The sequence below is a fragment of the Anabrus simplex genome, chromosome 10 (assembly GCF_040414725.1).
Source record: "Anabrus simplex isolate iqAnaSimp1 chromosome 10, ASM4041472v1, whole genome shotgun sequence".
NCBI lineage: Eukaryota > Metazoa > Arthropoda > Insecta > Orthoptera > Tettigoniidae > Anabrus > Anabrus simplex.
Genome location: NC_090274.1, coordinates 23,434,533 through 23,457,047, shown reverse-complemented (window position 1 = coordinate 23,457,047; position 22,515 = coordinate 23,434,533). Strand labels below are relative to the sequence as shown.

Here is a 22,515-nt window from a genome sequence, read left to right as displayed (position 1 = left end):
AGGGAGCAAATATCATAACCAGAGCACAGAATCTGAATGTCTTTTATTAAATTGTTTAGTCAGTTACATTGGGATTTTCCAATCCACATCACAACAGTCTTTCTCAAAGCGCTTAGTCGGTTTCACCGTATACTGTCTCGTCTCCGTAAGCAATGAAGAGGAAGTGGTCTTCCTCGTGGTACTCTTTGTAGAGGGCCCCCATGGTGGAGCTGGTTGGAGGAATCACGTTGTTCACGAAGAAGAAGAGGGCATCTTCAGGCCGCAGGTGGATCCTCTTACGAATTAGGAAGTAGAACTGCCCTACAGTAAGGTCAGAGGGTACCAGGTACTTCTTCTTGTCTAAATCAGCCAATTTACACCAGGGAGCCCTTTCCACGATCACTGGGACTCGATCAGGGTACTTGCGGCGGATCTTCTCCCCTTCAGCCTTGCGCTTCTCGAATGGGAATTCGTCCTTGTAGCGGAACTTCATGGTTCGTACCTGCCAACAAACAGCTCTAATTGAGTCCAAACCACAGTCAGATTTATCATTAAAGAAAACAGGGTGTAGCCCAGCGAGTTTGCTGAACGAAAGTCACCCGAAATTGAAACAAAACAGCTGTTTATTGAGAAACAAGAACACCAACTGTGGTTCCTTTCTACACATTGTGCAACTTTTGTATTGATTGAGATTATATTAAGAAATGGTATATTGTAGCTATTCAGTATTGTATTGTATTGTATTGTATTGTATTTAATCCAACTGATCATACAGTGATATGGGACACGTCAATAATCATATTTACAGTAACAAAGGATGAAACAGTAATATACATGCCATGAGAAATAAAGATGAATATACAATGTGGTAAAGAGATACACATTTTTAAAAAAAAAGGCAAAACATACCTTAATTTTCAAGAGCTAAGTATTCTTCAATATAATAAAAACAATGGTTAGAAACAAATTTGACTAATTCTTTCTTAAATTTTGAACATGGTTTTATATGCTTAATGTAGTCTGGCAATTTATTAAATAAATGTACTCCTCCATAACTCAAACTTGATTCATATAGCTTAGTTTTGTGCAGGCTGTGTCTACTTCTAGTATTATACTTATGTACATCGGAGTATATAGCGAAACTGTTTACATTCTCCTTCATACACTGACTGACAGAGCAAATGCAACACCAAGAAGGAGTGGTCAGAACTTTATGCCAATTGCAGGGTAGACTGACGTCACTGAGGTATGCTTATGATGTGAAATGCGCCGCTGTGCTGCGCACGTAGCGAACGATAAATGGGACACGGCGTTGGCGAATGGCCCACTTCGTACCGTGATTTCTCAGCCGACAGTCATTGTAGAACGTGTTGTCGTGTGCCACAGGACACGTGTATAGCTAACAATGCCAGGCCGCCGTCAACGGAGGCATTGCCAGCAGACAGACGACTTTACGAGGGGTATGGTGATCGGGCTGAGAAGGGCAGGTTGGTCGCTTCGTCAAATCGCAGCCGATACCCATAGGGATGTGTCCACGGTGCAGCGCCTGTGGCGAAGATGGTTGGCGCAGGGACATGTGGCACGTGCGAGGGGTCCAGGCGCAGCCCGAGTGACGTCAGCACGCGAGGATCGGCGCATCCGCCGCCAAGCGGTGGCAGCCCCGCACGCCACGTCAACCGCCATTCTTCAGCATGTGCAAGACACCCTGGCTGTTCCAATATCGACCAGAACAATTTCCCGTCGATTGGTTGAAGGAGGCCTGCACTCCCGGCGACCGCTCAGAAGACTACCATTGACTCCACAGCATAGACGTGCACGCCTGGCATGGTGCCGGGCTAGAGCGACTTGGATGAGGGAATGGCGGAACGTCGTGTTCTCCGATGAGTCACGCTTCTGTTCTGTCAGTGATAGTCACCGCAGACGAGTGTGGCGTCGGCGTGGAGAAAGGTCAAATCCGGCAGTAACTGTGGAGCGCCCTACCGCTAGACAACGCGGCATCATGGTTTGGGGCGCTATTGCGTATGATTCCACGTCACCTCTAGTGCGTATTCAAGGCACGTTAAATGCCCACCGCTACGTGCAGCATGTGCTGCGGCCGGTGGCACTCCCGTACCTTCAGGGGCTGCCCAATGCTCTGTTTCAGCAGAATAATGCCCGCCCACACACTGCTCGCATCTCCCAACAGGCTCTACGAGGTGTACAGATGCTTCCGTGGCCAGCGTACTCTCTGGATCTCTCACCAATCGAACACGTGTGGGATCTCATTGGACGCCGTTTGCAAACTCTGCCCCAGCCTCGTACGGACGACCAACTGTGGCAAATGGTTGACAGAGAATGGAGAACCATCCCTCAGGACACCATCCGCACTCTTATTGACTCTGTACCTCGACGTGTTTCTGCGTGCATCGCCGCTCGCGGTGGTCCTACGTCCTACTGAGTCGATGCTGTGCGCATTGTGTAACCTGTATATCGGTTTGAAATAAACATCAATTATTCGTCCGTGCCGTCTCTGTTTTTTCCCCAACTTTCATCCCTTTCGAACCATTCCGTCTTGGTGTTGCATTTGCTCTGTCAGTCAGTGTATATACAAGTGTATTGATGATATAAAGGCTAGTCAATGGTAAAATAAAATAAAGTTTAAAGTATTTCTTGCAGCTTGTCCTCCTGCCGACACCGGCCATTCCTCTAATTATTTTCTTTTGTAACTTAAAGATGACTTCTATATATCGTGAATTCCCCCAGTAAATGATTCCATAGTGTACGGGATGGACATATGCAAAATACATTATTCGGCAAGCCTCTAAATTAAAACTATTTTTCAAAGATATTATCACGAAATAAATTCTACTAAGCTTTTTCCCTATAAACTCATGTGTTTCCTAGGTTAATGTTTCATCCATCCACAAGCCGAGAAACTTCGTTGATGATAGTACTCAACTATGGTATCTCCAAATGATATTGGACTAATTTCCATATTTAGATTAATCTTATGGTGAATCAGCTACAAAAATAGTAATATCATCTGCAAACAAAGTTAATTGCACTCCTTGAATATCATCGACAATTTGGACAAGATCATTAATGGTTTGTCCAACCTTTTGTCCCGTTTCCCTACGGGGTCGGATATGAGGTGAGATGAATTTGTCGTGGCGTTTTTTATGACCGGATGCCCTTCCTGACGTCAACCTCATCAGAGGAGTTAATGAGAGATGAAATGAATGACGTGATATATGATAGTAGGGAGAGGGTGAAACCCGGTGCCAGCACATAGCCTACTCCTGTCGAATAGCACCAAGTGGGTCTGCTCAAGGCTTAACGTCCCCATCCGACGGACGAATCACCATCAACAGCGTCATATGCCCTCACTCCATATGAGTACTGCGGAGAGGTTTGGAATTTAATCCAGGCTTTTGGCACGCAATCTAGTGATTAGAAATTGTATACCACCACCTCCCCTACCCTGCCGGCCAACATTCTGATGGTGAAAATTTTTTCGACCAACGGGACTCGAACCGGCTAACCTCGGTGTTAGACCGTTTTTAGACTTCAGCGCCTTAACGATCATGGCTACCGGGCGGGCTGGACAAGATCATTAATAAATACTAAAAATAACGGTCCTAAAACTGCCCCCTGTGGAACACCATGATCTATGTCTGGCACAGGAATACACATTCTTAATTACATTTTTGCTCAAATCAATACCGGTATATGATATTTCAACAATCTGTCTTCTATCCCCTAAAAATGATTTGAACCAGTTATAGGCCATTCCCCAAACTCCATACATGTATAACTTTTCTAAAAGCAAGCTGTGGTCAATTATATCAAAAGCTTTTGTAAAGTCTAAGAAAATACCTAAACATGCACCCTTCCCACTAGCGTGTCATACATCCGTTCATTAAAGTTAATGAATGCTGTGGTAGTTGATCTATATTTTACGAAAGCCATTTTGACAACCAGCTAATATATTATGCTTCTCTAAGAATGATAATAGTCTATCGTACATAATTCTTTCCAGTATTTTAAAAATTAACACTTTATAAGCATAAATAATATTAGCGTTTTATAATAACATAAGGAACATAAAACTGAAGTGAAATCATGAACATTAATAACATGAAGGCCTACATTGATCTGTGGTGTATTGGTTAGTGTGATTAGCTTCCACGGCCGGAGGCCCGGGTTCGATTCCCGGCTCTGCCACGAAATGTGAAAAGTGGTACGAGGGCTACAACGGGGTTCACTCAGTCTCGAGAGATCAAATGAGTAGAAAGGGGTTCGATTCCCTCCTCAGCCATCCTCGAAGTGGTTTTCCGTGGTTTCCCACTTCTCCTTCAGGCAAATGCCGGGATGGTACATAACTTAAGGCCACGGCTGCTTCCTTCCCTCTTACTTATCTATCTTTTCTAATCTTCCCACTCCGCCCCCCCCCCCACAAGGCCACTGTTCAGCATATCAGGTGAGGCCGCCTGGGAGATGTACTGCTCCTCCTTCCCAGTTGTATCCTCCGGCCCAAAGTCTCACATTCGATGACACTCCCCTTGATGGTGGTGATTATTGTTTTAAGAGGAAGTACAACTAGGCAATCATCCTGTACATAACACTAATCAGAGAGAAAAAATGAAAGAGATCCGACACTTCGAAAAATGAAGGTATCGGCCAAAGAAAGGCAAGGGCCACGAAGGGCATGAAAATGAAAGACTCCCTAGGCCTCGGAAACCTAATACCGTCGGGGTCGGAAAAGAACAAGAGTTGACCAAGGGAGGTCGGATAGGATAGATGAAAGTGAGAAGTCTGGCACAAGTAAGTGGAAGCAATGCCAGGACTCATCTAAGGACCCCGTGGTTGCCAACCCACGTTCCGATGTTCAGAGCCCCTGGGGTTCCTTGTAGTCGCCTCTTACGACAGACAGAGCATACCGTGGGTGTTATTTTACCGACCCCACCCACAGGGGTACACTGCACTAGAGGCGGTAGAGGTGGGATCCCTCGCTCTGAATCCGAGGGAAAAACCAACCCTGGAGGATGAACGGATTAAGAAGGAAGGGGGAAAAAAAAAAGAAATGCGCATGGCTTTTAGTGTCGGGATGTGTCCGAGGACTTCGGTTCGCCCGGTGCAGGTCTTTTCATTTGACTCCCGTAGGCGACCTGCGCGTCATGATGAGGATGATACGATGATGAAGACGACACATACACCCAGTCTCCGTGCCAGCGAAATTAACCAATTAGGTTAAAATTCCCGACACTGCCGGGAATGGAACCCGGGACCCCTGTGACCAAAGGCTAGCACGCTAACCATTTAGCCATGGGTCTAGGGGTACCGTGTCTGGTTCTCACCCGGTGGCCCCGCGTTCGACTCCCGGCCAGGCCAGGAATTTTTACCTAGACCTGAAAGCTGGTTCGAAGTCCACTCAGGCTACGTGATTACTGATTACAATTGAAGAGCTATCTGACTTAGTAATAGTGACCCCAGTCTAGAAAACCAAGGGTATTGACCATGCGTCACATCGTAAACTGTCCGGCTACATTGGTAAATGGTTAGCATGATGGCCTTTCGTCACAGGGGTTTCGGGTTCGATTCCCGGCAAGGTTGGAAATTTTAACCATAGTTGGTTGATTTCGCCGTCACGGAGGCTGGGTGCATGTACCGTCTTCATCATCATTTCATCCTCATCACGACGCGCAGGTCGCCTACGGTCGTCAAATAGACCTGCACCAGGCGAGCCGAACATGTCCTCGGACACTTCCGGCACTAAAAGCCATATGATAAATAAATAAATAAATAAATAAATAAATAAATAAATACGTCCGCCTCCGTGGTGTCTTGGTTACTGTGATTAACTGCAACCCTCTGAGACCCGGGTTCGATTCCTGGCCCTGCCACGAAATTTGAAGAGTCGTACGATAGCTGGAACGGGGTCCACTCAGCCTCGGGAGGTCAATTAGACGTGGGTTCTATTCCCACCTCAACGATCCTTGAAGTGGCTTTCCGTGGTTTCCCATTTTTCTTCCAGGCAAATGCCGGAATGGTAAACTTAAGGCCACGGCCCCTTCCTTCCCTCTTCCTTGTCTATCCCTTCCAATCTTCCCATCCCCCACAAGACATAGCAGGTGAGATCGCCTGGGTAAGGTACTGGTTCTCCTCTACAGTTTCATCCCCCGACCCAAAGTCTCACGCTCCAGGACACTGGCCTTGAGGCAGTAGAAGTGGGATGCCTCGCTGGGTCCGAGAGAAAAACCAACCCTGGAGCGTAAACGGATTAAGAATGGGTGCAGCCATACTCTTTCCCCCCTGTAATGTAAAGTTAGTGATACATAGTTACTTTTCTTACTGTTGGTTTTATTTTCAGTGTCGCTAACCATACAGTGTAGAGACCCTACTTGCCGATACGACGTCTTACAGTTACTGTTAATCTGGCACGTTGGCAACGTTCAGTCACTGTTGTTGCCTGAATTACGTATTGCTACTGCAGTACTGTTAAAGTCACTAGTGATACATTTACGAGTATATTTAAAACATATTTTCTTTTTCTGTGGGATTGTAAATCAATTTGGCTAATACCAGGTAAGTAGAATTGTGCCATGTCCGAATAATGCATTTATTAACATAGTTTGTTTGAAATGAGGAACACATCATTTTATTAATTACTGTCCTATTTCGACCAATACTTACGTACAGAATTCGATTGGGATGTCTAAGACGCGAGAACTCCTCTGAAAAGGGAAGCAACGTTACGTCCTTTACAAAAATCAGGTCAAGAAATGCTTATACATTACCACGAGCAACTGAAACACGAAGACGAAGAAGAAGGTATAAGTCGTAATGATACGGATTTAATGACATGACGGCTGCTTCCTTAGCGTTCCTAGCCCTTTCCTATCTCATCGTCGCTATAAGACCTATCTGTCTCAGTGCGACGTAAATTGTAAAAAAAAATAAAAAATAAAAAAACATTTGAAAACAAGAAAAAAAGAAAGAAATCATCATCAGGGCTGCCGACTGGGGGATTCGAACACACAGTTTCCCGAATACAAGCTCACAGTTAGGCGACATTAACCGCACGGCCAAATCGGACGGTTGCATGACTTTGTGGTGGGTTGTAATGTGATGTGTTTTATGTAAATGAACATCTGTTGTGTACGATGAGCACAAATACTCAACCCCGGGCTAGAAGAATCAACCAGACAAAGTTAAAATTCCGAACAAACCAGGAATAGAATCTAGTGCCTCTGATTAGAAGGCCATTAAGCTGACCATTCCGCCAAAGAAACGGACGTGACAACCTCTTCTTTCTTTCTTCTTCTTCTTTATCTGTTTACCCTCCAGGGTCCGGTTTTCCGTCGGATTCTGTGAGGGATCCCATCTCTACCGCCTCAAGGGCAGTGTCCTGGAGCTTCAGACTCTGGGTCGGGGGATACAACTAGGGAGGATGACCAGTACCTCGCCCAGATGGCCCCACCTGCTATGCTGAACAGGGGCCTTGCGGGGAGATGGGAAGATTGGAAGGGATAGACAAGGAAGAGGGAAGTAAGCGGCTGTGGCCTTAAGTTAGGTACCATCCCGGCATTTGCCTGGAGGAGAAGTGGGAAACCACGGAAAATCACTTCCAGGATGGCTGAGGTGGGAATTGAACCCACCTTTACTCAGTTGACCTCCCGAGGTTGAGTGGGCCCCGTTCCAGCCCTAGTACCACTTTTCAAAATTCGTGGTGAACCCGGGCCTCCGCGGGTGGCAGCTAATCACACTAACCACTACACCACAGAGCCGGACTTCTTTCTTTCCTTCTTAATCTGTTTACCCTCCAGGGTGGGTTTTTCCCTCGGACTCAGCGAGGGACCCACCTATGCCGGGCTGAGTAGCTCAGACGGTTAAGGCGCTGACCTTCTGACCCCAACTTGGCAGGTTCGATGGCTCAGTCCGGTGGTATTTGAAGGTGCTCGAATACGTCAGCCTCGTGTCGGTAGATTTATTGGCACGTAAAAGAACTCCTGCGGGACTAAATTCCGGCACCTCGGCGTCTCCGAAAACCGTAAAAGAGTAGTTAGTGGGACGTAAAACAAGTAACATTATTATTAGGACCCACCTCTACCGCCTCAAGGGCAGTGTCCTGGAGCGTGAGACATTGGGTCGGGGATACAACTGGGGAGAATGACCAGTATCTCGCCTGCTATGGTGAACAGGGGCCTTGTGGGGGGATGGGAAGATTGGAAGGGATAGACAAGGAAGAGGGAAGGAAGCGGCCGTGGCCTTAAGTTAGGTATTATCCCGGCATTTGCCTGGAGGATAAGTGGGAAACCACGGAAAACCACTTTCAGGATGGCTGAGGTGGGAATCGAACCCACCTCTGCTCATTTGACCTCCCGAGGCTGAGTGGACCCCGTTCCAGCCCTCGTACCACTTTTCAAATTTCGTGGCAAAGCCTGGAATCGAACCCGGGCCTCCGGGGCTGGCAGGTAATCACACTAACCACTACACCACAGAGGCGGACAACCTCTTTCTATTCAGTGAAAAATAGTCCACAAGAAAGGGCATGTAATCTGTTGATTTTACTACAGCAGAAATGAACATTCCCGTTCGGTTATTTTGTAATTATCACCTGAAATTGCAGTGAATAAGATGATGATAAACCCCATAACGCTCGAACCCTGATGGCTCTTGGCCTACCAACCGACCGCTGTAGATTCCTCTCGGGCGTTACTCTTGGTTTTCTAGATAGGAGTCGCCATCTCACTGTCAGACACCCCTTTTATTGCAATTACGCAGGCAGAAGGGACCTCGATCAAACAAACCTCAGGCCCAGATAAAAATCCCTGACCTAGCCGGGAATTGGACCAGGAGCCTCCGGCTGAGAGACAGGTACATTACACCTAGACCACGGGGCCAGCAAAAGTAAATTTGGAGATGATGGGTTCGAATCCCAATGAAATATTTGGTAATTAACACCCGTAAATTACCGTTCTTTAGAAATTGACATCACTCCAATCCGCTAGATGACAGCATGAACAGCCTTCCACTTTTATTACTGTGCTCTAACGTAGTACTGCCCTGTCTTGTTCTGGCATGAGTTCTTTATGTAAGTGCTTTGCAGGAAAGACACCACCTCATGACAAAAAAAAAAAAAAAAAGTTCTGTTGGCAGTTCCTAGTCTGTACAAATTGGAGGGAAAATGTTGAATGCATCCACACCTCCCAATCACAAATTACCAGCATTTTCATATGTAAATAAACCAATCACATTCACCAACATCTTCACATGTAAATAATCACAAAAAATATACCAGTCAAAACCAAAAGTCCACGCTCTAAGAGCCAGAAGCTAAATTCAGATTAAGGACTCAATGAGGTCGGGAATCACAAGCAAAACCGCAGCTCCAGCAGTCGCTCCGCAAGGCTCAGGCTCAGAATGCCGTATTAGTTTAGAGATTATTTCGTAAGAGAATTTACACTTCACCTCTTAGGGACAATCCAGATTCCATGTAGGAACTTATAAAATCGTATTTTAAAAAAAATGCTATTTGTTCGTGGCTTCGACCTCTAAAGATCTTTTGCCACTACTTGCACCATATTTTATGAACCTGCACGCAATTGTAATTGCGGAAGTATAAAGTGTTGAATGTGAGGAAAGTAACATTAAGGACGACAAAAACACCCAGTCTCCAGGCAACCCGTTCTTCAGAAATTGACATCACTCCAATCCACTAGATGACAGCATGAACAGCCTTCTGCTTTTATTACTGTAAAATAATTAAAAACCCCCTGACCCGGTCGGGAATCGAACCCGACGGGCCCGGGTGACAGGCGGACGCGTTGCCCTCTACAGGACCGGACGAAAGATACATGGCCGCTATATCCCACACAGAAATCTGGAGATTCGAATCTCTAAAGTTCTCACTCCCAGTCGTATAACCAACACCTAAACCGCTCGGCCAAAGCAGCTAGGCAAATCCTATGGTACTCACCCCATAATTCAAACGAGATACAACTCCTCTTCTGTTATACTACGACTCATTTCAAGTATGATCCCCACTTATTTAACCTGAAAGGTTTACTAAGATGTTTTTATAATTCGATCTCGAATGAATCTAGATGACTCCCACCTAATGACGATAAATTATATTAGGTAGCCTATGTTTAATTTATAAAAATGCTACTACACAGGTCTAGTTCTATACCAATGAATAAGAAACAGACAGAACTGGTAAAATGATGCTATTTTGATTCACATTTTGATAGCTCATTTTCGCTGAGAACTCTTCAAATAATAGTGATAATGTGCCAATAAACACATGAAATGATCCTACACAATGATAATCGTAAAAGCTGGATATAGTTATTTTCACGAGTCTATAATACGCACTAATATGACTCCTGTACTTACAAGAGCGACACAGAATCATTGCATTATAAGACTGAATGAAGAAATGGCACCTAATTGCATTGCTGTTATACGTCATTTCGTGCCCTACAATGCACGGCACAATCGAATACAGAAATTCCTTGAAAATGGCAACAGAAATAATTTTGTATACCGGTACGAAACAATGTAACACGCTTGCAGATAATCATATATGCTTACCTACCTAATAATACGTCGTAGTTTACAGTCTACAATATTCTTGATGATAAAAGTGCAATGAATTCTTGGAATCACTGATTGAAACTTCGAATAAGCACGATAACCTAACGTGTAACTTATTCAATACATTCTGTAGCACGAAATATACCTTTATGGTAGAATTCCAACACGATGCAATCCTATAGTTTAACCCCTACGCGTATGCATATCTATATCTATAAAACAAAATTATTCTCAAACACGCGTTTTCAAACATGAGATGTTCATGTCTAAGAATAGCTTATTTAACATTGAGTAAAACTAGCCAGCTAAATCAAAGTGAACTAGGACCTATTTCTAACTAGGATGTGTGGTTATAGCTAACATTTTAATGTCATTATAAAACCTCAGGTTATGTAACATTTAACATCTTCAGGATGAAGCTTGAAAAGGGAATGTTAAAAATCTAAATAATTATGCATCACTTACCAACGGGACAATTTTCTGGTTACAGCCGAAATAAAGAGCTTTGAAGCAATATTTGTGTACAAGGACGTTACCCTTGTAGAATAGCTTCCGGTTGCAAAACCTAAACAAGATAGTAATGTTTATTAGCCCACGGCCCCCCTGGTATTTACAAAGCAGACAAACAGTAACGGGCAGAGTTTTAATTCATTGTGACGTCATCATACCCTGTTGTTACAAAATGGCGGCGTACTGTACATTATGAACTCGTAGCCTTGTGTTTTACTCACCGCCGTCTCAATCCTATATAGAGATTGAGATGGCGGTGGTTTTACTTTTATAGCATTCATGGTTCAAGTATTCTAACATGTCTGCTACAGTGCTCAGTGTGGTGCCAAGGCGAAATAGTGGCGCACCATATTTTAAGGTTACTAAATGTAGTTTCGTCCCATTTATACTGTATAGGGCCGTTGCCTACGCTATAATAGAAGGCCTGGACAAGCCGACACATTTCTGGGCGAACGATGTAGTTCAGGCAATGGCCGCTTGGATCGCGTTTATGTTCTATTGTTCTCATGTTCTGTCTATATCCTTATATTGAATATTCATACAATAACGCGAAATAATACATTTTTATTATCATTATGTCCCGTGTGAATGAGATATAAATATACAAAACAACTTAGAACACATTACACTTCATAGAGTTCTTTCATTTTGCACTTGTGTATCACAAAGGAGTAAAGAATAGGGAAATAGGCCTTAATAGAAGTACTGACCCGATTTTTCCCTAATTCTATAATTTCAACACTTTTCTGCTCAGAGGCTTGCTCTTGAATTTGTTTAATAAATCAGTCATTAGTCACTTTCTTTGCGTTATTATCAAGAACAGGCCTGAAAAATGTAAGTATAACGTATGTGATGTGTGCTTGATCACAGTCGCGGCACTGAAACGTCTTTTTAAACTTTGGAGCGGTAAGGAATTTCAGCTTTCTACAGGTTTACATTTTCCGAGATATCCTAACGCCCGCGTTGTAAATATTAATACATTTTTAATAAGAAGAATTTGCAACGGCACTTTGTCGGGGAGGCAGAATTCCCCTCACAGTACTTACACCGTAATCTGATTCGACAAAGTGCAAGCTACATGTTCTGGAGTTATCATTAGGAGCCGGAAGAGATACTTTTCTGCTGCCCTGTCCAGAAATAGCAGGCCTCCATTTCTCCCGTAAATTCGGATCTTTAGGAAAAAGATGAAAATTTATATTTGTGTATATTTCTTCGCTGTGTCAGATGTGCAGTTAGGCACGCAAAATTAACCATCATAATAATGTTAATAATAAATAATGTTATTGGCTTTACGTCCCACTAACTACTTTTTCGGTTTTCGGAGAGGTGCCGGAATTTTGTCCCGCAGGAGTTCTTTTTACGTGCCAGTAAATCTATCGGCAGGAGGCTGACGTATTTGAGCATCTTCAAATACCACCGGATTGAGCCAGGATCGAACCTGCCAAGTTGGGGTCGGAAGGCCAGCGCCTCAACCGTCTGACTCACTCAGCCCGGCAATAAACCATCTTAACCTACAGAATGGAAAGAGAAACTTGACGGTAATTGGCCCCAGGGGCTCTGAAATTTTGAACGTGTGTTGGCAACCACGGGGCCCTTAACTGAGTCCTGGCATTTCTTCCACTTACTTGTGCCAGGCTCCTGACTTTCATATATCCTATCCGACCTTCCTTGGTCAACTCTAGTTCTTTGCCGACCCCTACGCTATTAGGTTTCCGAGGGCTAGGGAGTCTTTTATTTTCACGCCCTTCGTGGCCCTTGTCTTCCTTTGGCCGATACTTTCATTTTTCGAAGTGTCGGACCCCTTCCAGTTTTTCTCTCTGATTAGTGTTATATAGAGGATGGTTACCTAGTTGTACTTCCTCTTAAAACAATAATCACCACCACCACCTTGACGATAATTTGGAAGCACATAACTAAACAAATGTTACTGTAAATGCATCTCAGCAACCATCCATATATTGCAAATCGTGAGACCAAATAAATTAAAAACGACAAAACTCTTCATATTTCACGTTAGATAAGGCCTTACCGTATAAAATAAAGTTTAATATATTATTTCTTCTCATAAAACATATTGCAGTAACACACATCATCATAGAATTCACGCCAAACAATAGAACATAAACGCGAAGCTAGCGGTGGAAAAGGGAAAAACTATTAACCCGCTTTTAATGCAAGAAATTGGCTTTCTGTCCAGGCCTTCTAGTATCTAGTAGGCTTTGATACGGCATACTACTTTACAAACCGTAGAAAAAACACTAAATATAAATCATTTCAAGTACCGGTACGTAAGTCTTCTTTTAGTAAAATGTACTGTTTTTGTTGATTAGCATGTTTGTAATGAAATGAAATGGCGACCCCTGTGATCAAAGGCCAGCACGCTAACCATTTAGCCATGAAGCCGGACAATGTTTGTAACAGCATCCAGCATGTGGACTTTCCTTATAGGTTAAAACTGAAAGGAGAATCTCAGGCCATGATCGGCTCCGCCAATTGAATTACTGTTCTTCGGCCCCGTGTTGAAGAGAGGACCAGCAATTATTATTATTATTATTATTATTATTATTATTATTATTATTATTATTATTATTATTATTATTATTATTATTATTATTATTTCAGACTCGTTGGCTGAACGGTCAGCGTACCGGCCTTCGGTTCAGAGGGTCCCGGGTTCGATTCCCGGCCGGGTCGGGGATTTTAACCTCAATTGGTTAATTCCTACGGTACTGGGGCTGGGTGTATATGCTGTCTTCATCATCATTTCATCCTCATCACGACGCGCAAGTCGCCTACGGGTGTCAAATAGAAAGACCTGCATCTGGCGAGCCGAACCCGTCCTGGGATATTCCGGCACTAAAAGCCATACGACATTTCATTTTTTTCATTATTATTATTATTATTATTATTATTATTATTATTATTATTATTATTATGCTAGTGGTTTAAAGTCGCACTAAGCCAATGAAGATTTTCAGTGACGTTAGGATAGGAAAGGGTTAGGACTGCGAAGGAAGAGCTCGTGGCCTTAATTAAGGTACAGTCCCCGGGCACTTGCCTGGTGTGAACATGTGAAACCACGGAAAACCATTTCAGGACACCTGACGGTGGGATTCGAACACACCATTTCTCGAATGTAAGCACACAGCTACGCGACCCTAACCACGCAGTCAACTCACTCTGTAGCAGAAAATATGGAGAAGTTGATTATATAGAGAAAAAGCAAGGGATGGGTTTGGGATGATGATGTAATTGAGGTAGGGAGAGGGAGAAACGTGGTATCGGCACGTAGCCTACGCCTAGAGGTCTGTTCAAGGCTTAACGTCTCATTCCGACGAACGAATCGCCATCAACAGCGTCATATGCCCTCACTCCATATGAACACTGCAGATAGGAATAGGTTTGGAATTGAATCCAGGCTTTTGGTAGTCAATTTATTGATTTAAAATATTGTAAACCACTACCTCACCTGCCCTGTGGGCCAACATTCTGAAGGTTTTTTTTTTTTTCAACCGGCGGGACTCGAACGGCCTAACGACGGTGTCAGACTTCGCCTTCACTATCGTGCCCACAAGCCGGGTAAGGCCCTCCGCACACGGGTCGATTGTTTTGCAATGCGAGTTTGAAACCGATTGCACAACCGACCGTTTCGTGAGTCTTCACGTGTAGGAGAGTGGGTAGCCGCACATGGGTCAACGAAAACTGGCGCCTGTTCCACGAACGAACTTTGCAACTTTTCAACTTTGCACTTTTTAATTCTTGCAAAATGTAAACCTTTTTGTTCCACCATGATCTAGGTTTTACTTTTCTTTACGAATGAGTGATCCAATCAAGTTTACTCCATGGGCAAACCATATAAGTATTATTTTAATGCGAACTTGACAGTATAATTGTGGTACCGGTGGTTTTAAAGTTTTGATCATGGGAAAGAAAGATGATTACAAGAAGCTGGCTGTGCTAGAAGCTGTCAAGGAGAAACGGGACATCCTTTTTGGCAACTTTAAAAATAACCTCTCAAATGATGACAAGCATCAATATTAACGAAAGTACCGTCAACACGTTCACACACAGAAGTAAATTCACCCTTCGTTAGAAATTCCGTCGCTATATTATGTGAATTATCAGGCCAACGTACTATGTTAGGAAATATTACATTTACTATATCTACGACTTTGGTAACATTTCTGCAAATAATTGATTTTAATGTCCCATGCATTGCTTATACACTGTGCAGCTGGGCACCATTTCCTAACCAATCATGCATGAATATCAAGAATATAGTCAGCCTGTGTTGGGGTAATACGAAAACACTCGCGAAATTCCGTCGAAGTGAGGTTGTGAAAATTAATCCTGTCTTTGTACATCCTCTTGTTGGATTCTTTATCACTGTCCTCACTTGATGATAACAAAAGCTCTCGTCGTTACATGTTTGTATCACTAGACCAAATTCTACGCCGAGAAACTAGTGTACAAACTTGTTAATTGACAGATGAAAAGGGAATCATCTCTTTGCAAGATTTATAAAAACTTTTCTCTTCATTCCTTTGCACTTTGCATTTCTGTTCCAATGGAGGAACATAACAGGCTTGAAAAGTGAAAAGATTAAAAACTTTTCACTTTGCAAGCTAAATCTGAAAAGTGATGGTGGAACAAAATCTGAACTGAAAAGTGCCTAGTGAAAAGTTGCAAAGTTCGTTCGTGGAACAGGCCCCAGTTTGAAATCAGTTTCCAGCTAGTCACACGCGATCGTGCTTGCAGGGTCGTGAAACGGCTTCAGTTGCACGGTTGTATTGTAGAATTGTTGAAGACGTCTTATTGCAGAGTTGTTATAGGTTATATTCTTGACAACCGGGCGAGTTGACTATATGGTTAGGGGCGCGCAGCTGTGAGCTTGCATCCGTGAGATACTGGGTTCGAACCCCACTGTCGGCAGCCTGAAAGTGGTTTTCCGTGGTTTCCCATTTTCACACCCTGCTAATGCTGGGGCTGTACCTTAATTAAGGTCCCGGCCGCTTCCTTCCCACTCTTAGGCCTTTTCTACCCTATCGTCGCCATAAGACCTTTCTTTGTCGGTGAGACGCAAAGCCAGTAAATAAATATATATAATTATATATATACTTAACATTTTCAAGTGCTGTTTGTCGATATTCGAAATGAATGATCAAACGTGGAATATAAAATTAGTTGAAGGGGTGGAAAATCTGTAGTGCTCTATAATAATAATCTCCCTGGATACTCCAGAAAAGACATTATTGTGAAACTATCCTGATCCAGATTCAGTCGCGTTCGTGTGCGTACGGAGAACATAAATCGATTGCAAAGCGATTGCAGAACAGTTTCCTATGCAATCGGTGTACACTCCCGTTGCTAAACAGTCGACCTGTGTGCGGACACAAACACACACCCCCGTGGTGCAATAGCCCATTAGGACGTAGTCCTGCCAAGACAACTACTACGGCCTGCAGGTACTGGATGTCCAGGTGGTCAGCGTAACGTATTGCTTGGTTTTCTTGATTGGGTCCACTGTCTCTTGTATCAGACAGCTCCTCGGTTGGTCTTTCGAGGCTGAGTGAACCCCGTTCAGTCTTCACTCTATAATTAAAAACTCTGGAATTCCGTTCATTGAACCCGAGGTCTCCGGGTAAGAGCAGACATGGTAAAATGGTAAGTGCCGGGAGTGTACGAGGACAAGTTCGGCTCGCCAGGTGCAGGTCTTTTGATTGACACCCGTAGGTGACCTGCGTGTCGTGATGAAGATGAAATGATGATAAAGACGACACATAGACCCAGCCCTCGTGCCAGTGAAATTAACCAATGATAGTTAAAATTCCCAACCCTACTGGGAATCGAACCCGGGACCCCTGTGGCCAAAGGCCAGCACGCTAACCATTTAGTCATGGAGCCGGACAGCAGACATGGTGCCCCTATGCCATAGGACTGGTGTAAATTGACACAGAGGCAGCTTTAATGGTGTCGAAACGAAATGCCTGCACACGATAGCTGATGCATTACAATTTATTTATTTATTTATTTATTTATTTATTTATTTATTTATTTATTTATTTATTTATTTATTTATTTATTTGTCCACAACGTTGTGTCCAAATTAAGGAGCGCGATTGAATGTATTTAGCAGATACATTTGCTTTCTTCTCTTCCGGAATCTCCTTCATCGTACCGCTCTATTTTTTCTTCCGTTCTTCCGTCCATGCTGAGCTGGTCCCCACCTTGGTTTTTCTGCAGAATGTTTGTTCACCGACGTTCTAAAGCTACTGTAAGCCTGTCTCATACAATTCACCTGTTACGCTGATTTCTTGAAGGTATTTTTCATTTTCGATTATCCAAGTATTCTTGCGTTAGATTATTATTCATTATTAGTCCGCCTCTGTGGTGTAGTGGTTAGCATGATTAGCTGCTGGAGGCCAGGGTCCGATTCCCGGCTCTGCCACGAAATTTGAAAAGCTGTACGAGCACTGGAAGGGGGTCCACACAGCCCCAGGAGGTAACCGAGTAGAGAGGGCTTTGATTCCCGCCTCAGCCATCTTCGAAGTGGTTTTCCCATTTCTTCTCCAGGCAAATGCCGGGATGCTACCTAACTTAAGGCCACCGTCGCTTCCAATCTTCCCATCCCCCTACAACACTCAGCTTAGCAGGTGAGGCCGCCTGGGCGAGGTACTAGTCCTCCTCCCCAGTTATATCACCGACCAAATGTGTCATGCGCCGGGGCACTGTCCTTTAAGGCGGTAGAGGCGAGATACCACGCTTAGTCCGATGGAAAAACCAACCTGGACAGCAAACTGACTAAATATTACATTATTATTATTATTATCCACCTCTGTGGTGTAGTGGTTAGTGTGATTAGCTGCCAACCCCGGAGGATCGGGTTCGATTCCCGGCTCTGCCACGAAATTTTAAAAGTGGTACGAGGACTGGAACGGGGTCCACTCAGCCTTGGGAGGTCAACTGAGAAGAGGAAGTGGTTTTCCGTGGTTTCCCACTTCTCCAGGCAAATGCCGGGATGGTACCTAACTTAAGGCCACGGCCGCTTCTTTCCCTCTTCCTTATCTATTCCTTCCAATCTTCCATCCCCCGGTAACGCCCCTATTCAGCATAGCAGGTGAGGCCGCCTGGGCGAGGCACTGAACATCCTACTCAGTTGTATCCCCCGACCCAGAGTAAATCATGATGTGATAACTTTAGAGAAAGACTCCGGGCGAGTTGGCCTGCGGTTAGAGGCGCGCGGCTGTGAGCTTCCATCCGGGAGATAGTGGGTTCGAGCCCCACTGTCGGCAGCCCTGAAGATGGTTTTCCGTGGTTTCCCATTTTCACACCAGGGGCTGTACCGTAATTAAGGCCAGGGCCGCTTCCTACCTATTCATAGGCCTTTCCTATCCCATCATCGCCATAAGACCTATCTGTGTCGGTACGACGTAAAGCCAACGTTGTACTTCCTCTTAAAACAATAATTACTACCACCATGTGCATCTCCGGAAGTGAAAATTTCGTTTCTCAAATTTTCCGATTTCCTGACGGGGAATCGAACTCACACCTTCCGGGTGAAACGAGCACACCTTTTCCGCCTCGGCCAGGCAGGCCCTATAGTTAAAATATCGATAAACTGAATTGAAATGATCATTCTTACTCTTACAATGACGTCCCTCCCGCCTACGTTTACGAACTTCTGCATTCGCCACGGCTGGTGGTAGACATGTCACGGCTCTTTTCTTGAATATTCTTCTTTTACAAACCAAGGATATATTTATTTTATTGGGCAGAAGATTAAATGCTTTACTACTCTCAATATGAAATCTCATTTTGACCCTCATGCACCCACTGATGGATTAAAAGCTCCTAGTTACTCAGGAGAGGGGGTAGGAAGGAGCTGTTAGGTTTTCGCGGTAGCAGGGTGACTCATGAACCAATACAAGGTCGGTCGGTCGGTCAAGAGACCAGTGTCAGGGTAGCAGCGAAGTGTTTCTGGTGCTGGCAGTCCACTTGAGTTGCTGAGTGTGAACGGAGTGCTCTGTTACTTACCATGTTCGAGCCGGGTAAGTACCGCACCATTCCGTCAAATCACCTGACTGACACATCTTCTTTCTATAACCATACAAATTAGGTTATGTTCTGCATGCCGTTAGGGAGGTAAATAATCATAGACTATTATTTTTAAAAAAATCTATTTTCTTGAGAAATGTTTGCGTAGTGTGTGTATCTCGGATCATGTGTCTTACCGATGCAAGTGTAAATAAGTTACTTGTATAACAATAATTTTAGGCCATAGTGTCTGTATCAATAAAATTATAGTTTTGTCTCCAATTAGGTTTTTAAAAAAAATTCCAAAGTAGGTTCAGTTCAATTTTTATCTGTCTGTGCGTTTGTTCCGACGGTCTGCAGGTACGACACTTCAAGAATACGTAACGAAATCTGTTGTGTACCAGAATTTCTCGAAACAAGTTCAGGGATTGGTACATTTTTCACAAACTCCCAAATATCCTCAGGAATACCATTTCTGTCTAAAAATAAAATTAAAATAAAACATGAATCCACCTGATAGCTGCCCCCATTAGGGAATCGAATGAACGACCTTCTAATCAATTAAATTTGAATTACCTACTTCAAATGTTATTTAGGTGCAGGGGTGTTTTGAGTTATGGCTCGAAATTGAAATTGTCAGCCATCACGCAGATTTTCTCTTTCTGATTAATTGAAAAAAAAAAAACAGAAGTTTATAAAACAATCCTATTTCTAAGCATATTTATGGAGTTTGTAAGAAATTTTGACGGCGACTTAACTACATTATTGCTCGACAGTAATATGATGACATGTTAAAAAAAAATCTCACGTTACGGTACGTATTTGTTTCCGGTGACTCAGTAAAGTTTGTTTGCGTCCCCCAGTGTTTACGGCTCGAGACCCCAAGGGGATTTTCGTAACATACTGTACAAGCGTGTTTGTGTGATTTTGTTCATTATCCGTCTGAGGACTGGAACGGGGTCCTCTCAGCCACTGGGTTCGATTCCCACCTCAGCCATCCTGGAAGTGGTTTTCTGTGGTTTCCCACTTTTCCTCCAGGCAAATGGATGGTACCTAACTTAAAGTCACGGCCGCTTTCTTCCCTTTTCCTTGTCTAACCTTCCAGTGTCTCCTCCCCCCACCCCGCAAGGCCCCTGTTCAGGTATTGATGATCCTGCCCAGTTGTATCCCCGACCCAATGTCTCACGCTCCAGGACACTGCCCTTGAGGCGGTAGAGGTGGGATCCCTCGCTGATTCCGAGGGAAAAAACAACCCTGGAGGGTAACCCCCCCCCCCACGGCACTTAACGCCCTTGAAAGGGCTTTGGCCTACCCAGCGACCGCTGCTCAGCCCGAAGGCCGTGGGGCCGTGACCTCGAACCAGCCCTCAGGTCGAGAGAAAAATGCCTGACCTGGCCGGGAATCGAACCCGGGACCTCCGGGCAAGAGGTAGGCACGCTACCCCTACACCACGGGGCCGGCCTGGAGGGTAAGCAGAGAAAGTAGACTAAAAGTTACATTTTGTAAAATGTAGGCTAACGATTACAAGTTAACATTACCTAAATATATTCCTTAAAATTAATTGGATTACCTTTACTCAGTTACTTCCCACCTCTGACGTGTATTGATGCCGTAGGCGTTGATGCTTTTCTGAAATATTAATAAAATGTGTATTATCGTTTCAATTAAAGAAGCTTGGATGAGTGGCTCAGACGGTTGAGGCTCTGGCCTTCTGACCCCAACTTGTCAGGTTCGATCCTGGCTGAGTTCGGTGGTGTTTGAAGGGGATGAAATACGCCAGCCTCATGCCGGTAGATTAACTGTCTCGTTAAACAACTCCTGCAGGACTAAATTCCGGCACCTCGGCGTCTCCGAAAACCGTAAAAGTAGCTAGTGGGACGTAAAGCAAATAACATTATTATTATTAAGCTGCCTCTGTGGATCCGTGGTAGAGTGTCGGCCTCCGGATCCCAAGATAGCGGGTTCGAACCCGGCAAAGGTAGTCGGATTTTTGAGGGGCGGAAAAAAGTCCATTCGGCACTCCATGTCGTACGATGTCGGCATGTAAAAGATCTCTGGTGATACATTTGATATTTACCCGACAAGATTAATTAAATCTCAGCCATAGACGCCCAAGAGAGATCCGGTTTACTCTGCCATCTAACGGACCTAGAGTAAAACGGAACGTCGAAATTGACGAGCAGACAGCCAGATGGCGTCAAATCGAAATGTCTGCACACGGTAGCTGAGGCCATACGATTATTATTTTTATTATTATTGTTGTTGTTGTTAATTAATTAAATTAATTAATGAACATATCTTACCACCTGCTTATGACTTACTTTTGAGATTTTCTTGTTATACTGTAGAGGGAAAGTATAGTACGGTATGTAGGTTACAGCTTGAACTCTTTCAAAATGAAGATTCTGAAAATGATCTTTTCTCACTCCGACGGCCTTCAGAGAAATTATTGCAACATTGACACGACGCTTCGCAGTTCTTCTCGGAAATGATAATCGCAGTTTGCAGAATTGATAACAGAAACAATCAGGGTCGAAGGTATACAGGATCGAGGTTCAGTTGAGCAATTCTCTGATATTACACAAACGGTATACGGTGAGAGACAGAGCAGTTGTAATGATTGCTATCACTGGCTTAATTTTTATACACGTTAATGCGCTTTCTTGTGCAATAATTTTAGTACTTCGTGGTTATTATGAAATGATCGCCAGACTGAAAATGCGTTCGTTTGGTCATGAAGGATGCTACACTGCCAGCACCCATTGTGGAATTTTTCAACACGGCAAAATATCAACTCAACGCTTCTGTGTACCGGTACTTGTATAGACAGCCTACTACTTCGTTATTAGGGTTAAAAACAAACCCAAACCCCATGGCGCAACAGCCCGGAAGGACCATCGCCTACCAAGTGACGACTGCTCAGCCCGAAGGCTTGCAGAGTGTGAGGTGTCATGTGGTCAGCACGACGAATCCTCTCGGTCGTTATTCTTGGCTTTCTAGACTGGAGTCACCATCCCACCGTCAGATAGCTCCTCAATTGTAATCACATATAGGCTGAGTGGACCTCGAGCTAGCCCCCAGATCCAGGTAAGACTGCCTGAACTGGTGTGGGAATCGAACCCGGAGCGTGCGGGTAAGAGGGAGGTACGCTACCCCTACACCACGGAGCTGGCCGTTATTAGGTTTACATACACACATTTTCTTACTCATTGATGCATCTATTCGTGAACACCTTGCTCGCCTTTTTATACTGTATGGTAGAAATATTCTTCAACTTCTTAATCTGTTTACCCTCCAGGGTTGGCTTTTTCCCTCGGACTCAGCGAGAGATCCCACCTCTACCGCCTCAAGGGCAGTGTCCTAGAGCTTCAGACTCTGGGTCGGGGGATACAACTGGGGAGGATGACCAGTACC

At 44.2% G+C, this 22,515-nt stretch overlaps 2 protein-coding genes across 5 annotated transcripts in view; one reads left to right on the top strand and one right to left on the bottom strand.

The window, feature by feature from the left end:
* Positions 1 to 67: 67 nt before the first annotated feature.
* The window catches only part of LOC136882314 (gamma-aminobutyric acid receptor-associated protein), a 136,899-nt gene continuing 114,451 nt past the window's right edge, over positions 68 to 22,515 (bottom strand). For 2 of the 4 annotated variants that reach the window (XM_067154891.2, XM_067154887.2), the window contains one exon: positions 68 to 481. In XM_067154891.2, the coding sequence (XP_067010992.2) occupies positions 113 to 481 (369 nt within the window). In that variant the 3' untranslated portion in view covers positions 68 to 112. Of the gene's footprint in view, positions 482 to 11,022; positions 11,148 to 21,422; positions 21,476 to 22,515 lie in introns of those variants that run through there. The other 2 variants (XM_067154889.2, XM_067154888.2) reach the window with 2 other exon arrangements.
* Positions 19,083 to 22,515, top strand: part of LOC136882215 (T-box transcription factor TBX6) — an 85,987-nt gene continuing 82,554 nt past the window's right edge. Inside the window, exon 1 of the mRNA XM_068229488.1 lies at positions 19,083 to 19,115. Within this exon, the coding sequence (XP_068085589.1) occupies positions 19,103 to 19,115 (13 nt within the window). The 5' untranslated portion in view covers positions 19,083 to 19,102. The remainder of the gene's footprint in view (positions 19,116 to 22,515) is intronic.